At 38.6% G+C, this 20,360-nt stretch overlaps 1 protein-coding gene across 2 annotated transcripts in view; it reads right to left on the minus strand.

Moving 5' to 3' along the window:
* Nucleotides 1–4,273: 4,273 nt before the first annotated feature.
* Nucleotides 4,274–20,360, minus strand: part of KPNA4 (karyopherin subunit alpha 4) — a 95,820-nt gene continuing 79,733 nt past the window's right edge. For both annotated transcript variants that reach the window (XM_084768735.1, XM_084768736.1), the window contains 4 exons: nt 17,106–17,177; nt 15,466–15,628; nt 13,675–13,769; nt 4,274–11,246 (listed from right to left, as the gene is read on the minus strand). In XM_084768735.1, the coding sequence (XP_084624861.1) occupies nt 11,148–11,246; nt 13,675–13,769; nt 15,466–15,628; nt 17,106–17,177 (429 nt within the window). In that variant the 3' untranslated portion in view covers nt 4,274–11,147. The remainder of the gene's footprint in view (nt 11,247–13,674; nt 13,770–15,465; nt 15,629–17,105; nt 17,178–20,360) is intronic.

Below are 20,360 nucleotides of genomic sequence, written 5' to 3' on the forward strand. Positions count from 1 at the left end.
ACATTATAGATGGTTGTGAGTCACCTTGTGGATGCTGGGAATTGAACTCAAGACCTCTGGAAAAGCAGTCAGTGTTCTTATCTGCTGAGCCATCTCCAGCCCCTCATTTTTAAAAGGTAAACAAAAGCTGTGAGATGAGATAGAAAAGGGCAAGAGTGGTGAGGAAATGATGCTACCCTCTTTACATAACCAAGCCTTCAGAGATTACAAAAAAAAAATCGATACAGTAGATAGGAGTAAATGTGTAGAGTCAGGGTCTGGGGATGGAGTTCCTGGCTGAATGCTGGCGTCGCATGTCCAAGACCTGAAATCCCCTATTCCAGGATGAAAGGGGGGAGAAAAGGAACTAATAAAAAATTTTAAAAGTAAGCATTCTAAAAATAGGGAATAGAATTACTAATGAGTTCAATTTTTCAGTCTTTTGCCTTTCATGCTATAATTAAAGCATAGTATCTAAAGTTGGTAAAATTCAGAAGCTTAAAAAGTAAAGAAAAAGAAACCAGTTGTGTTGGTGCATGTCTTTAATCTCAGAACTTGGAAGGCAGAGGTAGGCAGATCTCAGAGTTTGAGGCCAGCTTGATCTACAGAGTGAGTTTCAGAATAACCAGGCTACACAGAAAAATCCTATCTCAAAACCCAAACCAAACCAACCAAGAAACAAAATCGAAACAAAAACCCCACAAACAAAACAAAACAAGAATCCACAAAACCTTAAACAAAAATAAAGCTACCAGCTGCAGAGGCAAACAACTTGAAGGCAGCCTGGTCTGTGAGTTCTAGACTAGCCAAGGATACACAGTAAGACTATGTCTTTAAAAAAAAAAAAAGTTGGCAAAGATTGAACTAGAGGAAGATGCTAGTAAATCCTTTCAAGGTCTGGATGTGGCCTTGCAGGCAATGGAAGTGGGAGAGGAGGCTGAGACATTTCAGCACAACCTTTCAGACTGTTTCTCTTTCCTCACATGGGCTGTATTTCTTTAATGAAAGCAAAAGCAACAAACAGATGATAAAGATTCAATCAGGAAGTAAAAGAAAATATGTGGCTTCCCCAAAATGCTACTGTGTGTGAAAATATATTTCATATGTTTTCTATCCTCGGTTGAGTCCTTAGAAAATACAAAATAACACATGTCATGGGACAAATTTGCAAAATACGTGCTTCATATAAAGCCTTTAATACTGCCACCTTGTGGTGGCAAAATAACTATGGAAAAACATACAAAACATTCGCACTCTTCTGAAATGTAAACTCTGCTTCCTGCCTAAAATCCCAGCAGCAGGGAGGCAGAGAAAGGAAGGCTGCTTTAAGTTCGAAACCAGCTCGCTCTACGTAGAGTCCCAGGCCAACATAGAGAAATCCTGTCTCAAAAGAACCAAAATTCAGGGCCAGGCGTGGTGGTGCCCGCCTTTAATCCCAGCACTCGGGAGGCAGAGGCAGACGGATTGCTGTGAGTTTGAGGCCAGCTTGGTCTACAAAGCAAGTCTAGGACAGCCAAGGCTACACAGAGAAACCCTGTCTTGAAAAACCAAAAAACAAAACAAAAACACCACCAACAACAAAAGAACCAAAATCCAATAAAATCATAAAGATCTAATACAGTGTCCCTGTCCATCAGAATCCATTTCTCTTTAACCCATTTATTAAATGTCTTTTAAAAAAACTTTTAATTTAAATACCATTTCTGTTCATATGCCCCCATATCAAGCTTAAGGCAAGTGATCTACCATTCAGCTTCTCCTCAGTTATCAACAGTAGCATTTTAAAAATAGAAGTATAAATCATGGTGTAATTGCAGCTTATGATAGGGGCAGGGTTGCCAAAAGTTGAACCCAGCTTGTGCTAGAAGGTGAAGCCTTTTTCAAATAACAACAACAAAAAAGTTAACAATAAAATTAGCTTTACACTTTTTAGATGTAGTTCTATGAATTCCACAACGAAACACAGTTGTGAAAACACAACAAAATAAATTTATTGGCCCTCCCTCGCTTCCCTTGGGCTCCTGCTAGTCAGACATGCGGCTTCCCTATTGCATGGCAAGAACCGTTTTTCAGTGAGTAGCACAGTGCGACGCCTACTGTCAGCATAACCCTTGTTGAACTGTACTTATGTTGTATCCCTTTTCTTCTTACAGGAGAGGCTAGTGCACTACACTGATGCACCAAACGAACTTCTTCCAGTTTCAACACTTGGGACTACGAAGCTGCAAGTATTCAAGCACAGGTGTGTATGTGGCTAAAGGTCTCACTCCACTTGAGTATACATCTAAGAGTGGGATTGTTTGGTTGCAAGGCAAAGTGTACATGTAATTTCGTAAGAACGTGCCAATACTTTCAAAATGTTGAGCGTAGTATTCCATCATGCATGTTAATTCCACCAGGCATCCTTAGCAGCAGCAGCAAGCCATTTTAATGGCCAAGTATCTAAAATCTTTTGTAGATATTTGTGATTAATATGCTGAAAATCAACAATACATTTTTCATGAGGTGTCTGTGCAGTGTTGGTCGTTTTAAACAGGCTTTCTAGTTGAGCTTATACATGGAGATTTCACTGATTTCCTGAAGTATCATTTATAAAGTTTTCTCTACCTTAATTTGGAATATGAAGTTAGCCTTCAAATAAAGCATAAATATTTTCATCACTTCTATATGTCACCCAGCAGAAGTGGCTTGTTTGAACTGCTCTCAAGAAAGTATGGCCTGAAAGCACAGAAGATGGTCCCCAGGGCCACTGGGTTCCAGAGATTTAAACAAACAAACAAAAGGCAGTTGGAGCTTCACTAAAGTCAGGATAAAGTTTGACATTGAGCCATCTTATGAAAAAGTGTTAACATGGTAGCTCAAAGGATGACAAACTGGATCTGGAGCTTTGCAACAAAACTTGCTGACTACCGCCCCACCCCCAAGTGTAGAAAATAACCCAACTTCCCTTTTCAAACTCAATGCTGCCCCTAGTCCACTCTTACGACCAACTGCTCTAAAAAGGCTCCTCTCTCCAGAGCTTTTGGTCTTCATTGTTTCAATATTGATTTACAACCAAATACTCACTTTAAAGACCAAATTGATGACATCCCTGAAGATTCCTAAACCACAGCTTTGAAATATGTATTTGCTCACCCTGGATCTTCTGCCTATTGTTGCTATCAGTGTTTAGGCCTCCCCTTCGCTGAGACTTCCTCACACCTCTTTCCCATCTGGCTTAGGGATCCATCCTTTCCTCCCATACATTCACTCATTATAGAGTACTTGTAGGGCTGTGGGTGTGGTTCATGCATAGAGCACTTGTTAGCATGTAGAAGACTCAGGTTTGTTTTGTAGGCCCAAAGAGGCAAAAACAAACAAAAAACCCAAACAAAACCCCTGAAAAATCAAACATTTTATGTTGCTGGCAATGAGCTACATGAGTCTTGCTATTACCAGCAATATACATACTCCACCTCATCCCACCTCCAGACAGGGTCTCCTTACGTAGCTCTGGCTGACCTGGAACTCACCACGTAGACCAGACTGGCCTTGAACTCAGTGATCTACCTGCCTCTGACCTGCTGGACTAGCTTTATTTCCTGTTTGTTTTAGTGGGTACTAAATTCAGGGCCTTATGCATATTAAGCAATGCTCTATCACTGAAGCACAGCCATGTTGCTTTCCTCTTCTAAAACCTGTGTGGGAGTACGAAAGCTTTCATAAAGACACTTTCCAAGAAGTGTACGGCACAGATTGGGTATGAGAGAACATACCTGTAATCTTAGCACTTGAGAGTTCGAGGAAGGAAGATATTTGAGGCCATTCTGAGTCACAAAGCAAAACTGTCTAAAATGGGCCTCAAAACAAACTGAACTGTAACACAGAGAAGTACTGTACGTAAGTGGCTACACAGGCAGAGGACTTGTGCACTGTTGTCCAGGCAAACTTGTAATTATGTGGTGAGGTGGTCCATTGGCACCACAGCAACAATAATTTCATACTATACAGATCACTCACCTTTATGATTTGGGCTCTTTGTGCACAATGTATCACAATGGAAAACCATTCCAATAAGCAAGACTTCAAAGCAGAGTTGTACCATTAAGGTTACCTCTGCTTCATAGTATATAAGTTGGTACCCATTACCATATCCTGTGAATACCAGACAACCAGACTGGACATGGAGAAATGGAAACAAGCTTTCATTTACGAAGGAGTAATGTTTCTCTCCTTCCTCCAGAAAGTCTCCTAGACTTGAGGTAAAGGGGAATTTTAAAAATTCAAGTTGAAAAGACTTTTAGGTAGTCATGTGAGAAGTTGCATCATCATCACACACTTTTATTGAGTGCCCATGGAATGCAGGCACGTTCATGGTGTTTACAGAGCTCTGCTGATGTGCTGACCTTGCCCTTGAGGAGCTTACAATCTAGCGGGAGAAAGACGAGAAACGCAGGCGTGAAAGCAATGAGTGAACAGACACTACAGACTGAAAAATCACCATCGACATAGAACACATATTGCAAAATGAGAGTTAATGGGGATGGCAAGGATGGTAGATAGCCTTGGATGTCTTCCTGAAGGACATAGGTTTAACATGACAAGAGTGGAGTTGAGAAAAACCAGGATACAAGTAAGTTCTGCCTTATTCCCCGCACCCAGGGAGCATAAGCACTACAGTGATAGGATAATGAGACAAAGTTTGCAGTACTTTTAGCACCTCTAACAACAGTGGATTTAGACCAGAACAAAGCTACTATTTTAGATGACAATCTGCAACTGGTTCAAAAGTGAATAAAAGTTTTTCTGCACCAGCTCTATTACATGTATGCTTTGGGTTAAATGTTCAGAGATGCCACTGTGTTAAAGACCAGTAGGCCAGCTACGAAAACACAGATGTGGCAGAACTGAAGAGTTACACAGGGGGCTGCAATACCGGGGGCTACTAGATTTGTTGAAGACTTCACCTGTTCACCAAGGCAGCACACTGGCAAAGCAAAAGGGAAATGGCTAGAGGTAGAGGCTTTCCAGAATATCTGATAGCTACATTTCATGCAGAGTTGAACAAAGGTAAAACCCTTAATACTGTAGGAGAGGTTATCTAGGACTGCATCAATCATGAGCCAATTTATGCAAAGCTTACACTTTTCTTTGGAAAAAGACACTCTTTTTAGTCAAGTTAGATAGCATTACTATATCCCCAAACAGTAAAAGGGCAGGCCGGGGATGTGTCTCAGTGGAGTTTAGCACACTCAACACACACACAGAGAGAGAGAGAGAGAGAGAGAGAGAGAGAGAGAGAGAGAGAGAGAGAGAGAGAGAGGGAGAGAGAAGGCAGCTGTATACTAATGAGGAAGGGCTCAGAGGAATGGAAAGGGACACTGAGGGAATTATCTAGAATCCAAGTAACCACAGATTGGACTCAACACAAAACCATGTAGATTATTGGGTATTTCTAACAGTTGTTTCAAATTAGGAGCAAAAGCAAATTGGAGGAAAGTGGGTAAAATTAGCAGCTATAAATCAAAGAGTTCACTCGATACTGCTTTTGTTTGTCTCCCAAGCCTTTACCCATTCTGAGGTACTAAGGGCAACAATCTAATCCAACAATGGTGTATTTATAGGTGGAGCATTTGGAACACAATAAGGTTAGGCAAGGTCATGAGAGCATCCATCATCTTTAAAGCCTCCATAATAGAAGGCTTGCGGGATAAGAAGACATCAAGCAAAAGAACACATACACACACACACACACACAAGTGTCCAACCTCTTGTCATGTGATGATCTTAATCACCAGAGGACAGTTATTATTAGATGCAGTCCCTGACCTTGGACCCAATGTGAATCCCTTTAGAACTTACCCAGTCTGAGTATTGAATTATTAAGAGATCAAAACCAGATCAACAGAGCTATCCAAGTCAGAAGTCAAATACAGGTAGGGAAAATAGGATACAAGCTTTGGGAGTTATAGAAAAAATATAATTAGAAAAGGCAATTTCTTATTTTTTAAGTGTGTGTGCACACACGCATGTGCATGGTAGCGTGCATTCGTGGGGGTCAGGGGCCAACTCTGAAGAGTTCTCTCCTCCTACCATGTGGGTTCTGGGGATGCAACTTCAATCAGGCCTGGTGTTAAGCACCTTTACCCTGTGAGTCATCTCACCAGGCCCCACTTTTTCTTTTTCTTTCTTTCTTTCTTTTTTGCAAAGGTTACAACTAGAAGAAGCAATAGTGTGGAAGGCAGGATACTTTGCGATACAGGGGAGATGAAATCTGGAGAAAGGCAAGAAACAGGGCAGAGAGAATCAGCAACCACAAGGGAATGCTGCAGTCCCATGGTGGGAGGCACTTTCCTGTATACTAAGCTGGTCTCAGAAAGCAAAAGCTATTAATTTTATCAGAAAAAAGAGCAGCTTGACACAGACATCCAGAGCAAACCTTCTGTTATTGCTAGGTTAAGTTTCCAAGGGGGGGGGCAGACTGTTAATTCTATTATTCTAATATATGACTAATGCAGTATTTAATAGAAGACAAATCCAGTAGACAACTACTTCTGATCACAGTGCTAGGCTTTATTAAGAGTTAATGTGGATTACACAGAAAAATGTAGTGGCATGTGCCCATGACCTCAGCTTCTGTGGATGCTGAGGAGGAAGATGGTATGAGCAGAGAAAGGAAATAGAGGCCTGTCTTAGCTATATAGTGAGAACTCATGCTTTTTTTTTTTTTTAAAGTTTGTACTATGGCCATCAATGTGCACTGTGATTTAATTTGGACACCTATGCAACAACATGTATGTATTTTAAATAAAGCATACAAATATTCATATGTGTATACACACACACACCTTTCCCACATATATTTGCAGTTAGTATATATCCAAGGCTCCTCACATGTTAGACAACTATCATACAACTGAACTGTATCCCCAGCCCTAAAAAGAATGTTTTAATAATGTGTTTAAGAAATTCAAAATTAAAGCATTTAAAGGCTAAATTTTAGGCATAGATTTGCTAGTAGAGTGTACGGATAATATTGAATTATCTGGGTTTTTATATTAAATTATTGGGCGACAGTTAATAAATCTTACCAATAAGTAGCCACATAAAAGTATAAAAGCACTCAGATATCTAGGGCTCTAACTTAGTTGGCAATACTTTAAAAGTAAATTTTACATATTAAAAAGGTTTGACTGAAGCTGAGTATTTGCATAAACTTTTTTTTTTGCATTGGTTTACAAATTTAAATAGGAACTGAAAACATTGCATGATAGTAGAAGTACAAATCTAGGCCATAACCTGGTCCTTAGCAACATGCGACTTTGGACAAATCCTCTTTTCACAACTCTCAAGAGGGTCAGGACAGATCACTTTATTCTGCAATTTAGGAATTCCTAGAAATTCCAACACTATATGCAAACTGCATGTATTTGTACTTTTGGGGGCAAGCTGAGCCAGAGCTTTTGATGGGTTCTCACAGGTAACCTTAGTGAAATACGTAGGTCATACTATGTAGGGGGTAATCACTTCTAAATTATTCCAACTCTGATACACTATAGTTTAATGACATGTAGACTATACAACAGCCCCCAACACTTTATACACACATTGCACAATACTTTCCCACTAGAGGGCAGGATTTGTTAACCTAATGAACAATACCTCCTGTCACGGGCCAGAATGCATCAAATGTGAAGGGAATTTTCAAGTGTAACAACGGTATCCACTTAGTTTGGTTTCGAGTTTAAACAAAAGAGAAATTACCCTGGGGAATGAGGGACCTGATCTTACCAAGCCAGCCCTTTAACAGGGCATGGGCCTCCCCTGAGATCAGAGACTCTCCTGGTAGTCTTGAAGGGAGCAGCCAGGAGCTCTATTGCTACAAGGAAATGGACTGTGTCACATGAGCACACAGCAAGAGCCCCCTCTTCATATGAAACTGCAGCCTTGTATGGCCCTGAGCAGAGGACCTAGCCAAACTTTTCCTAGATCCCTGACGTGTAAAACTGTCAAACAGCAGACATATGTCATGTTCTAGGGCAACAAGCTTGAGGTAATTAGTTATATATCAATTAGTCTTAAATGACAAAACTTCACTCCTAACTTTTCGTTGAATCTGAAACAACAGAGGACTGGAAATGAGTTTTCTGCAAGTTATACTGATGTTACAACAAACTCAGTCCTTTTAGACCTTAAGAGAGAGAGAGGGAAAAGAAAGAAAAGAAAAAAAAAAAGAAAAAAGTACCTTTAGCCTATGAAGTGCAGTATCAAGGTAAACATAACCAAACTCTCCCAGGTGCACTTTAATGATGTGTAGCTAGAACAATATGGAAAATATCTGTTTCACCATACTATACAATTACTGATGCCTTTCAAAATCAAAATTATAAAATAAACTACTCATACACCTTAATACAATATTCTTACTTTGTAGCACTTGAGGTGCTTGGTGTCAAAAGTTGCAGTTTAAGAACATGAAAAACAAGAACATTCAGATTATTAGACTTACTATTCTTTCTCTCTTATCAGATATAATAATGGTTTTTGATAAAATTAAATCAATTTCTTAGATCACTGGAGAAATTTTTTAAAGTTGTGTTTATATGGGACAAATTTCAGATATAGAAAAGCACACCTTTGAATTCTAGAAAAAAAAATCAGTGTCCTCTAGATCACAGTTAAAAACAAACTCAGACCTTCGGGTAGCCCTTAAGAGACATGAGTACTGCTCCCACACATTTTGCTTTAACTTCTGAAACAGGATCTTATGATAATACAGCCAAGACTGGATTTTAACTTGGTGATCCTCCTGCCTCAGATTTCCGAGAGATGGGACTGTAGGGATGACACCAGCCTCGGCTATCTTCCAGAATTCTTTATATATATGGATAGCTATTCTTTATTAACTGGCCAATTACAAGCTCTTTGATTACCATTTACTAAAAAATAGTAACTATATAAGATGTTATATGTTCATCTTCCCAGAATTCAATCTTTCTGGGAGAAAAAAGGCCTTGTATGCAATCTATCATTTGGAGCCACATGTTGGCTATGCCAATACTTAAAACATAACTTAAGCTGTCTCTTAGTCCTACTGACTTGAGAAAACGAAGGAAGGCAAAACCTTGGTGTCAACAGGGAGACAGGGCAAGTATAGATGGTGCCAACTGAACAAGTGCTGTGCATCGAAATACTAATATACCCAGAATGAAATCACAGACCTTATGTCTTTATGTTGGTTCTATGAAAAAGGCTTAAGACAGACAAGAAGCTAAGAGAAGCCACTGAGGTATACTCTAACTTAACATTAAATAGAAAAAGAAATCCACACACCACACACACACCCCATGTAAAACATTGCTTTAAGTTTTAATGTTTATTTCCCCAAGACAGCCTAGCCTGTACTCTACTTGAATAAATTTTACAAGCTAGTTTTCTGCTGCTTCTAGTTTTAAACTTTAACCATGTTTTTGATGACAAGGAATGCTGCAAAAATACTCTAGTTCAACAAAGAGTTATGATCACAAAATAATTTTTATCAATTCTACAGTGTTTCAGAATTACCAGTTGATTTTTAAACACAAAGTAGATATAGATGCTAATGGTGGCTAACCTGGTATGTTTCTTATAGCAAACTGTTGTTCATGCAACACTTGTGCTCAAAGGGGAAGGCACAGGATTTCCTACAATGAGCCACCTTATAAAGAGTTCTTTTTGTACAAATTAATTTATGACATATTTAATTTAGTGTGCATAACCTCAAAACTGAGGCATTATTCCAATTTATAAAAACCACTTGCATAACTTTTATGCAAGTTTTAAAAATACAAAGTTTTCTCCCTAAAGTGGCTCAAAATAGATTGTTCATGGCTGCCTACATCTAAGATAAGATTCTAAAACAATTCAACAGATTCGGCATATTATTAAAGGTGTTCAAACCATTACTTGATTTGTACATCTACTCAAACCTCTTCATCGGTCTTTATTCAGCAGTACATATGCACCAAATTCCATTTTAGAAGTTTCCATATCATTTTCATAGAAAACAAAGTTTGAAAACAAGTTAACATTTAAACACAGCACGGTATTCTATCACAACTGAAACTTCTTCTTTACAAGACTCAACGAAATCTAAAAATGAACTATGCTGTAGATTTACCTCATGCAAAGGTCTTTATGTTATCTCTGAAAATGAAAAGAATGGCTTTTAAAGCACATTTTATACTATTATGGCAACTTGTGTACTGCAACACAGTCTATTGTGAGGGAAATTTATGATTTTTTCATGCAAAAATCTACACAAATTAGTTTTGATGATATGGAAAGCTTTTCATAGCATCAAACACTCATCTGGTGCAAATGCACAAGGAAACCTTCCTGAAGTTTTCTGACTTGAGAAGCAACTAAAAAAGCCATACTAGGTAAAGTAAATAAAACTAAATTAAAAGGGGGGAGGGGAAGAAGGTAGAGGGAGAATAGAAAACACAGGCTGCAGAGTAAACCAATGTCTGCTGCTAAACCGGTCTTTGTTTTCATGTCCAGTGTACATTAACACTTGTGATCTCACTTTGATGATCTACTAGGTTTGTTATCAGCCTCCTGAAGGCAAATCAAGCTTGCATGCGTCCACATACAGCACCACAACCATACTCTCGTACACAGTCACTCCAGGACTAGGAGTCTGCTTCATGCGTGAAGAGCCCTAGATTTGAAAGATGAACCTGGCTCTCTACCACAGAGCCAGACATTCATTCAACACTGTCCATTCACACACTGCTTCACAGCAAGGCCTGGGCTCATTTCCCTTGACTTATATGGGCATCGCTTTTATGCTTACAAGGCTTGATGATGACAGCGCTTCACTTCTCTTCAATTGATAGAGTAAGTCAATGTTCCTTTCTCAGGCACTGAAGACCTGTGACCTGCAGCCCTTTACTCTCAACCTAAATAAGCATTCGTGTCAAGTTTTCCGTACACTGCCACTCATTCTCATTCGCACCCACTCGCCACCTTGACCTCATTTGGGCATTTTCTGTGATTCCAAATGAAATCTTCACATTATCTCTCCCGATTTAATGCAGCAGCAGATCCCATGAGCCAAGCTTGATGGATCAAACCTTTTTATATATATGTGTATATATATATTTATGTCTCAGTGCTGCATTGTACCTAACTTCCACAACATCTTTCTAAAACTGGAACCCCTCTGTTGGTACATTGGCAGATGAATTGAAACCAAATGTTCCACCTTGAACTGCCTCTGGAACAAGGCTAGGATCTTCATCAATCTGAAGGAAAAGAGAGGGGAAATGTGAAGATTAGCTTTAAAGTATATAAACACTCAATTATAGTAACACTTCCATTACTGTAGACCATATCTAATGGTGACTGTCTGCCAAAAATGTCACTGCCATCCTTTAGAAAAATCAAACATTGTATAAACGCCTTTCCTTATGGGATGAGAAGAAACAAGAACATCTGAGATAGACTCCTTACTCAAACAGTAAACTGGAAATGGTCCACATTCCAAACTGAGAGGGCAAACACTGGTACTCACTGTAACTTCTCTTATACTCAGGAAAGTGGTATTAGCATAAAAAAAAGAAAGAAAGAAAGAAAGAAAGAAAGAAAGAAAAGTTTCAAGCCTGGTGGCACAGGTTTTTGACCTCAGGATTTGGGAAGGGAAAGTGGAAGAACTATTATCCACTTTTTGCTGAGTTTCATCTACATGGTGAGTTCCAGGTCATCCAGTGCCACACAATAAGAAAGACTCTGTCTCAAAAAGTAGAACCCAAACCCTCAAACAAACATGTATTAGCAGGAAGCAAATGTTCCATTTATACTTTTAGAATGTATAACTCTGTTATTCCTAACTACAAATTAGGATTTCCAATTTTTCAATTTTAAATCATGATTAGCCAGGTGGTTGGTGGCACATGCCTTTAATCCCAGCACACGGGACGCAGAAGCTAGTGGATCTTGGGGAGTTGGAGACCAGCCTGGTCTACAGCATGAGTTTCAGGACAGCCAAGGCTGTTACACAAAGAAACCTGTCTCATAAAACAAAACAAAACAAAACAAGATGAAGGAGGAGGAGGAAGGGGAAGAAGAAGAGAAGAAGTAGAAGGAAGAAGGAGAAAGAGGAAGGAGGAGGAGGAGAAGGAAAAAAAGGAGAGAGGGAGGGAGGAAGATAGAGTAAGAGGATTAAAGCTATCTTCTGCAGTCTGGATTTTATTTATGATATATTTAGTTATATATTTAAAAAGGATTTAGTGAGGACATCTCTTTTTCTATTTGTTTAGATTCACCACGTGGGTGTTAGAAACAAACCAACCAACCAAGTACAGTAAGTACTCTTAACTTCTGAGCTAACGCTTAAGCCTATTTTTTATATTTGCATCTATCTGTCTGTCTATTGTGTGTGGCATATGCAACATGGTGTACATGTGGAGGTCGGTGGACAGCTTGGGAGAGTAAATGCTCTCCTTCCATCCCATAGGATGATTCTGGGGATTGAAGTCAGACTATCATCATTTAACCTCTTGCTAGTCTCAATGAGAACACTTCTAATGGCCTAAGTCTTTACTGCTTTTAGTAATGTGGCAATGTGCTATGAAACTTAGTTCTTAAAACAAACAAACAAACAAACAAACAAACAAACCCCAAACCAGCTGTTATGTGCCTGAGTATTTTCCCTGCATGTATGTTTGTGAAGCACCTGAGTACTTTGTACTCATGAAGCCAGAAGAGGGCCTTGGATTCCCTGGGATTAGAGCTACAGATGGTTATGAGTCACCAAATGGGAGCTGGGAAGTGAACCTGAGTCCTTTGCAAGATGAACTAGTGCTCTTAACACTCCCCACCCCCAGCCATCTCTCCAGCCCTGAAACTTATTTCCTGAAAAGTTGGGAAAATAATTCATATAGGGAATAGTGGTACATGCCTTACAATCTGAACACTTGGAATGCTGGATAGGAAGACTGCTCAAAGTCCAAGGATAGCCAGGCATATTTAGCAAAACATTTTCTAACAAAATCCAACCAAATAAACAATTCTTTAATTATAATTTAATGGCACTCTGACTAAATGTTAATTTTGTGTACCATGTCACATATTGTATATATAGCACCTTTCATTTCAATGATTTACTATTCTTATCTTGTCTCTTCACCTTATTTGTTTTTAACTATCAATAAAAATTACATCTGAAAATATGGATTAACTAATTAACGTCATAAAGGATTTATTGCAGGCTATACTAGTAGTACTGGTTTTGTTTTTTTCTTTTTGGAGATAAGGTCTCACGCAGTCCAGCCTAGCCTTGGAGTCACTATGTGGCCAAAAGCAGCCTCCGATCCCTACTCCTCCTCCTGCATTAGCTCCGAAGCAGGGGGTACGGTTGGATGCCAGCATGCTTGGGATCACTGCTTCTTGTTTTGTTTACACACATGTTAGTACCAATTTAAAAGTATGAGAACTAGAAAGAAATCAGCTTATCCAGTGTAACAAAATTTCCTATCTTTTTGTTGTTCTAAATCCTGAAGGTAATTTAAAAATACTAAAATTTGTTTTCAAAGAAAGTAGTATTATTGTCATATAGCTATTATATTTCTATTGCAAAAAATTAAACACATGTATACATTCTAGTTTACTATATTCTTTCACTCAGCTGTGCTTAGCATACAAAACTAAGAAAAGTATAAATATATTAAGTACATCGTCTGAAGAGAAGAACTGGTCAATGATCTCATAGGCCAATTTGTAGATGTCTTCATTTTCATGATTCTGAAGGTGTTCAATTTTCTCCAGTCCTGCAAGAAATGTTAAAAAATGAACAATGGCAATTAATGTACAAGAAGTTATAACAACCTTGAAACCCATAATGAATCTTCATATTGTAAGATTTCTGGGCTACAGTCTTTAAGGGTCTCTTCCACTGCTGAGTCTTACACTGAGACACTATGTACAGTTACATTTAAAAGACCAACAGTCTCAGCAACACATGCAAACATTAACAACGTGACATCAACTAGGTAAATTATAGATCAATGTTCACAATAGTGTAGAATTACTTTTGATTATTAAAAATAGATGAACACACCTTCCCCTTTCTAGCACCTGCCTAGACTTTTGATTATAGATGTATGAAAAAGAAACTGAAGACATCAGCAGCAAATACAATGATTCTGTGATGCTCACTGAAAATAATCAAGTCAACCACAGTATTTCAGGGAAGGAGAACTGAACCTTCGGATGTTTATTAAGTCATAAGCAGGACATTAAAAAGCACAATTAGGTCGGGCGTAGTGGCGCACACCTTTAATCCCAGCACTGGGAGGCAGAGGCAGGCAGATCACTGTGAGTTCAAGGCCAGCCTGGTCTACAAAGCAAGTCCAGGACAGGCAGGGTTACACAGAGAAATCCTGTTTCAAAAAACAACCAAACAACCAAAAACAAAACAACCAAACCAAAACAAGAAAAATCACATATATACTAAGCTTACTAATAATCTTTATAGGAGTGATAATTTTGAGACTGCTGAAATGAAGGGAAGTTATTTCCCCCATGAAGTACTCTTCCCCTACCCATCCCTTGGACAGAGGAAGTTATCTTAAGAGCTTGTCACTACTCACTCTTCTTTTGGTGTTTCTTGTATTAAAAACTTAGTTGCTACATAGGACTTTACATACTGCTAAAGACTTATAATTTGTTATCTTCACTTTTTAGAGTTTCACAGACACAAAATTCAAATGCCTGCACAATTGTATAAGGACATTTCACAGACTTCTAAAACTCAAAACAGTTAATAATTGCTTTCCTTAACTTTTCATCCACAATTCTTTCTTCTTTCTCAATATTCAACAATCTTGTAATCTAAGAAAGCTTGCTTCTCTTCCTCTCAGTCTAATCTCGAACACCTCACACTTCTGGAATCCTGTTGTCCTTCCCTTTGTCTACATTATTGCTGCCCTCACTTACCGTACGCTGCTCACTCTGCACTTGCTAACTGGTTTCTCTACCTCTTGTCTCCAAAGGCCTCATGTGCCAGACATCTGAATATAGAACACTTAGATAAAATGTACCAACAGGCTGCCTTTCTTTATGAGAGAACCCACTGGAATTTATAAAACACAAGCTCCTTGCCACTAGTAAAGCAAGTAATGCTCAAAATTCTCTTTATATTAGTATAAAAATTATTTTACTCATTAAAATGTTTATATGGAAAATACTCAAGGATACATATATATATATATATATTCAGGAGCTGTTTTGTTTACCTACCAGTACTGCCTTCCTACTATTTTACCACGGATTTTAATTATATGGCAACAATTCAGTTCCCTAAGAATATACAGAAGGCTAAACAAGACTGTACACATATAGTATACTTTATTTTTATTTGATTATCTAAGATAGAAAAATATAGAAATACTATTATTATTCAGAAAATAAAGAAAGCTACAAAAAGAACATTAAAATGTATATTACACCTCATAATAAACTTACCACCACATTCTTCTATGAGATTGGCTATGGTTTCTGCTTGATCTTCAGCCATTTTTAATATATTACTTAGTCCATCAAGTACTACTTGCACAACTTGTGCATCTTTTACAGTCAGCAAATTGCAAAAAGGTGGAATAACATTTTGCTGGATAAGGTAGGCCACCTGAAAAATAAGGATACCATGAAATAATAAAGGTCAACTGGTTTTTTTTTTTAAAAATTAAAATATGTTGACTTCCAAACTCTGGCATAAAAGCATGAACTCATCTCTCCCTTGTTAGACTACATTATTAATCAAATAACTCCTTAATGTAGCAGGTTTATTTTTCTAAACTTTAGCAGAGAAAGGGATGTGGGAGGGCAGAGATAGGAGTAATATAAAAATAGTAAAGATTCAATTTCATGTTAAACAATATTCTTTTTCTTCTACCCAATATCCTTTCTGTTTTAAGAAATTATTAAATCAACCACGAGGATGACTGATATTTTTAAAATATTTAAAAATGCTTTAAATACTTTAAATGACTGCTCAAGTAACAGTACCTGCTAGTTCAGAGGTGTTTTAACATTCTCAAGAACGGTGAGAGGCCATTTTTTCAACACAACAGAGGAAGACAGAGGTGTACTAACTTGTTATTCTATACTTTATTCCCTTAGGACAGTGTCTTCATTAACTTTGGAGCACAACATTTTTTCACTGAAGCTGAAAGATACTCCCTGTCTCCCTCCACCTACCAGTGCTGGAGTAACAGGTGCAAGCAGCAGCATCTGGCTTTCAGTGGGTACTGGGCGTCTAAAATGAGAGCCTCACGCTTATGTACAAAGGTTCTTAACATTTCCCCAGCCTTCATATTTGCATTTAAATTAAGTTTTTTTTTTTAAATGAATCATCAGTTGCCATTTGACTCCTTATTTACTCTTATTATTATCTGTTCTATGGAGAAGATCTGAGACATTTATTTAGTACTAGTGTTGCTCTCTCTGTGTGTACAATGCTAAGCTTTACCCTTTGGATGTTTCCTTACATTTATACCTTTGCCCCCTACATTCGTGTGTGTGTGTGCACGCGCGCGTGCGTGTGTGTGTGTACGTACGTATGTGTACGCCCCATCCCCACCCTCTGCTTCCTAGTCCCAGCTATATGACTTGAGTCTACGCTCTCCTTTGTTTTGCTGCTAGTGAATTTGTTTGCAGTTGTTCATTTCTTAGGAGAATCTCTAATGTAGTTTCTGCTATATTAATCTTAAAAGTCTGTTACTTCTCAATATTATTATTAGTTCAATGCCCAGCATTATAACTACTAGAAAAACATGTCTCTTCTAGGAAATTCAAGTATATAAAGTTAAGGAGACACTTTCCTGCATATGTTAAAAACAAACAAACAAACCACAGAACAGAGTTTGGAGGAGCATCTGTGGTAGAACACAGGCTTAGCATATGGGTTCAGTCTTCAGCATGTGTTTGTGTGCATGCATAAACACAGTACACATAAACACAGAGCACACAGAACCTAAAACCAAAACCCATCTGCAAAATTAGTATTCTGTTATTTTAAATAATGATTCACTTAAATATAAAGATATAATTGCCTATACTGTTATTTTTACTGGTTTTGAAAAATAATTAAAAATTCAACTTACTTGGTCTTTCCTCCCACTAATTGTTAAGTTACTTATGGCCCAAGCAGCTTCTTTCTGAGTGCCAAAATCGCCCTTAAAAACAAAAACAAGAACACAGGGTAAATTTGAAAGGTATTTTCTAAAATTATTTTTAGTTGTTTTCTTACAATTAATTTTTTTATTAATTTATTAATTCACTTTACATCCTGGTCATAGCCCCCTCCCTCTTCTCCTCCTAGTCCCACCCTCCCTCCTCCATCTCCCTCCCCTAGCTTTTAGTTGTTTATTTCCAAGTTTCTCTGGAGGGACATTATATACATGTGTGATTTTTACTGATTGATAAGTCTTGAACCAAAGCCAACCTATTCTACAGAAATAAAACTTACTTTCTGGGCCTGGAGAGATGGCTCAGAGGTTAGGAGCACTGGCTGCTCTTCCAGAGGTCCTGAGTTCAATTCCCAGCAACCATATGGTGGCTCATAACCATCTATAATGAGATCTGGTGCCCCCTACAGGGCTCTTACTATGTTGCCAATGCTGTCTTAGAACTCAGGATCCCTTGTCTCAGCCTTCTGAGTAGCTAAGATTATAGGAATATGCCATATCTAGCAATATCCTAAAACATCTGATAGCCATTTTTCATTCATGATTAAATTCTTATAAATTCTTATTTGCACATTATCTTTCATCTTCTACCAAAACATGTTTCACTTATTTTGTTGGTTAAAGCCCCCAGAAATAATGACAAATATTCAACAATCATCATCTCTATACTTAGAATAGAGCCCAAGTCCTCTGGAAGAACAGCCAGTGCTTTTAACTGCTGAGCCATGCCATGCCACCTCCAGCAGGGTCCACGTGACAATGCTCTTCCACGGACCTGAGGTGACAACCCCAAAAAGGGAGTCTCCGGGAAAACGCCATGGTATTCTTTCCCTTGGAGTGTTGATAGCAACTTGCTTCCTGGTATTCCTTCTTCTTTGCTCTATTATTCTTCTCACTCAAGGCAACAACAAGGTGACCAAGGGTATGGTGACAGGGGTTGAACTGGACAAAGCAATAGCCTAGAAACCACAGAATGAGTCGCCTCCTTTGATGCCTCCTCCAAATGCACCTAGTTTATTATTAGTCATCCTGAAAGTTCTTAAGAACAGTAAAACAATGGGGAAGTTTTTCAATGAATTACAACAAAAGGAGGTGGTTGAAAAAAACCCTCAATCAAATGAAGGGTCTTTACCAAAGGCAAAGCCGATTTGAGGAAAAGGTAACTCAGACAAAAGTGAAAACAAAAGCAGAATTTTAATTCCTACAATAGAAAACTTCATATGGTGTGGCATATGTATTGAAGGGCAGTCTCTGGTGTCCTCCTAGATATAAAGGACCCTATAGATTGACTACTACACCTTGTCCACCTCTCTCCTATACAGGAGTGTAGGAGGGAAAGGATGGATGAGTGGTCATCAATGGGGAAAAGGTGTCAGACATTGACTAACAGAAAAAAGTTAATCTTACTGAGGACTGTCTCCAGCCCCTGGCTCAACCTGAGAATGTAATATCTGCCTGTGCCAAGTTAATGACTTAGAAACAATGATGTTATTACTATATACTTTGTACTATGTATTCTATATGCCTGGTTGCTTCACTGACCCCCTTGAATCTACTCCATGGAAAATGTAACCACAAAACACTCCCTGTTTCAAAATGTGTATAATAATCTAGACAGCTTGCCTGCAAACCACATTCAGATTCAAACTGCCTCTGTTTGTCTCTGTCACCGCCGATTCCTTGCCCACCAAGTCTTCGAGGACCCTCGTCTCAGGGACCCCCATACCTGACTGGGGTGGTCCATGGCAGAGCCATCACTCCAGCCCCCCATCTTTATACTTAAACTATGACTCTTAAATACATTATTTTACAGAAAGGAACTGAGATACCCTAGCAAATAATTATTTCCAGAGGTAGGTCAAAATCTACATTAAGATAAGCCTGACAATATTTATATCTAAGAGGCAGAATGTTCTAAAAAACTATTGGGTGATGTAAAAATGACACAGGTACCAACATTAAGAATTTTTACTGGCTATGTAAGGATAAACTGATTTTTCAAAAGAATCACATATACTGAAATAGGCTAAAAATTTCAAAATATACATTAAAATCTGAGTTTCTTATTTATATGCCAAAAAATCTACTCTGGTTTCTTTTGTCAGAACATATGACTAATAAGGTGAAAGAATCAAGCATTTATCTTATCTTTCCTATGTGAATTCTATTTTGTCCTTTTGACGTCTCTCCAGTCTATGAACTCATTTTGAAACAAGCAATGGTCAATAAGGAACAGCTCTCAACCTCCGTATCCACAGTCTAGCCCCAGACCTGTAGCACATAAACCCGCTTACTTCTGGAGCCCTTTTGCCTGGAAAGTTTCACCTTCCTCTCTCCATTCCTCCTCTGCATGCAGCCGCATCCACACCCATAAGCCACACTTGCAGCAGTGACTCTGCCTGGGAGGGGTGCGTTGCCACTTCTCGCTCCACTCTTCTCTCTGCTCTACCATCTGCATATTCACAAGCCTAGATCCAGGCATCTTTGTCTGGTCCAATCTAACAGCTCATGTAGCAGCTTTACCAGGCTTAGTACTGGTCACACAGCTCCTGCACTGACCCAATAATCTAAGACAGGCCAGGCCCCCATCTCAGGCACACAACCACTAAAAGAAGTCCATATGCCCAGGTTGTATCACAAGAACAGTATGTGTCCCATCAAACTCACTAGTCCTGTAAAATGTTTTTTGGTGAGAATTACTTAGATAAACATCAAGACACAGTGCTTTTTAAAATTATTTTTAATTTTTTAAAAAGAGATTTACTTATTTATTATGTATACAATATTCTGCCTACATGTAGTCCTGCATGCCACAAGAGGGCACCAGATCTCATTATTGATGGCTGTGAGCCACCGTGTGGTTGCTGGGAATTGAACTCAGGTCCATTGGAAGAGCAGCCGGTACTCTTAATCTCTGAGTCACCTCTTCAGCCCAGGGCACAGGAAAGAAATATGCACAAAATGTAGAACACTATACAAAGGTCGAATCTTCAAATTACATTTACAGATGAGGGATAAGAATCCCCCCACTATCCCCAAACTCAGGAAAGACATACCCAAAGATACAGGGAGCACAGACTAGAAAACAAACTCCTCATGGCCTATCATAGTTAAAACACTAAATATAGAGAATAAAGAAAAAGTATTGAAAGCTGCAAGAGAAAACACACA

The sequence above is a fragment of the Acomys minous genome (assembly GCF_964271855.1).
Source record: "Acomys minous genome assembly, chromosome: 19".
NCBI classification, from domain to species: domain Eukaryota; kingdom Metazoa; phylum Chordata; class Mammalia; order Rodentia; family Muridae; genus Acomys; species Acomys minous.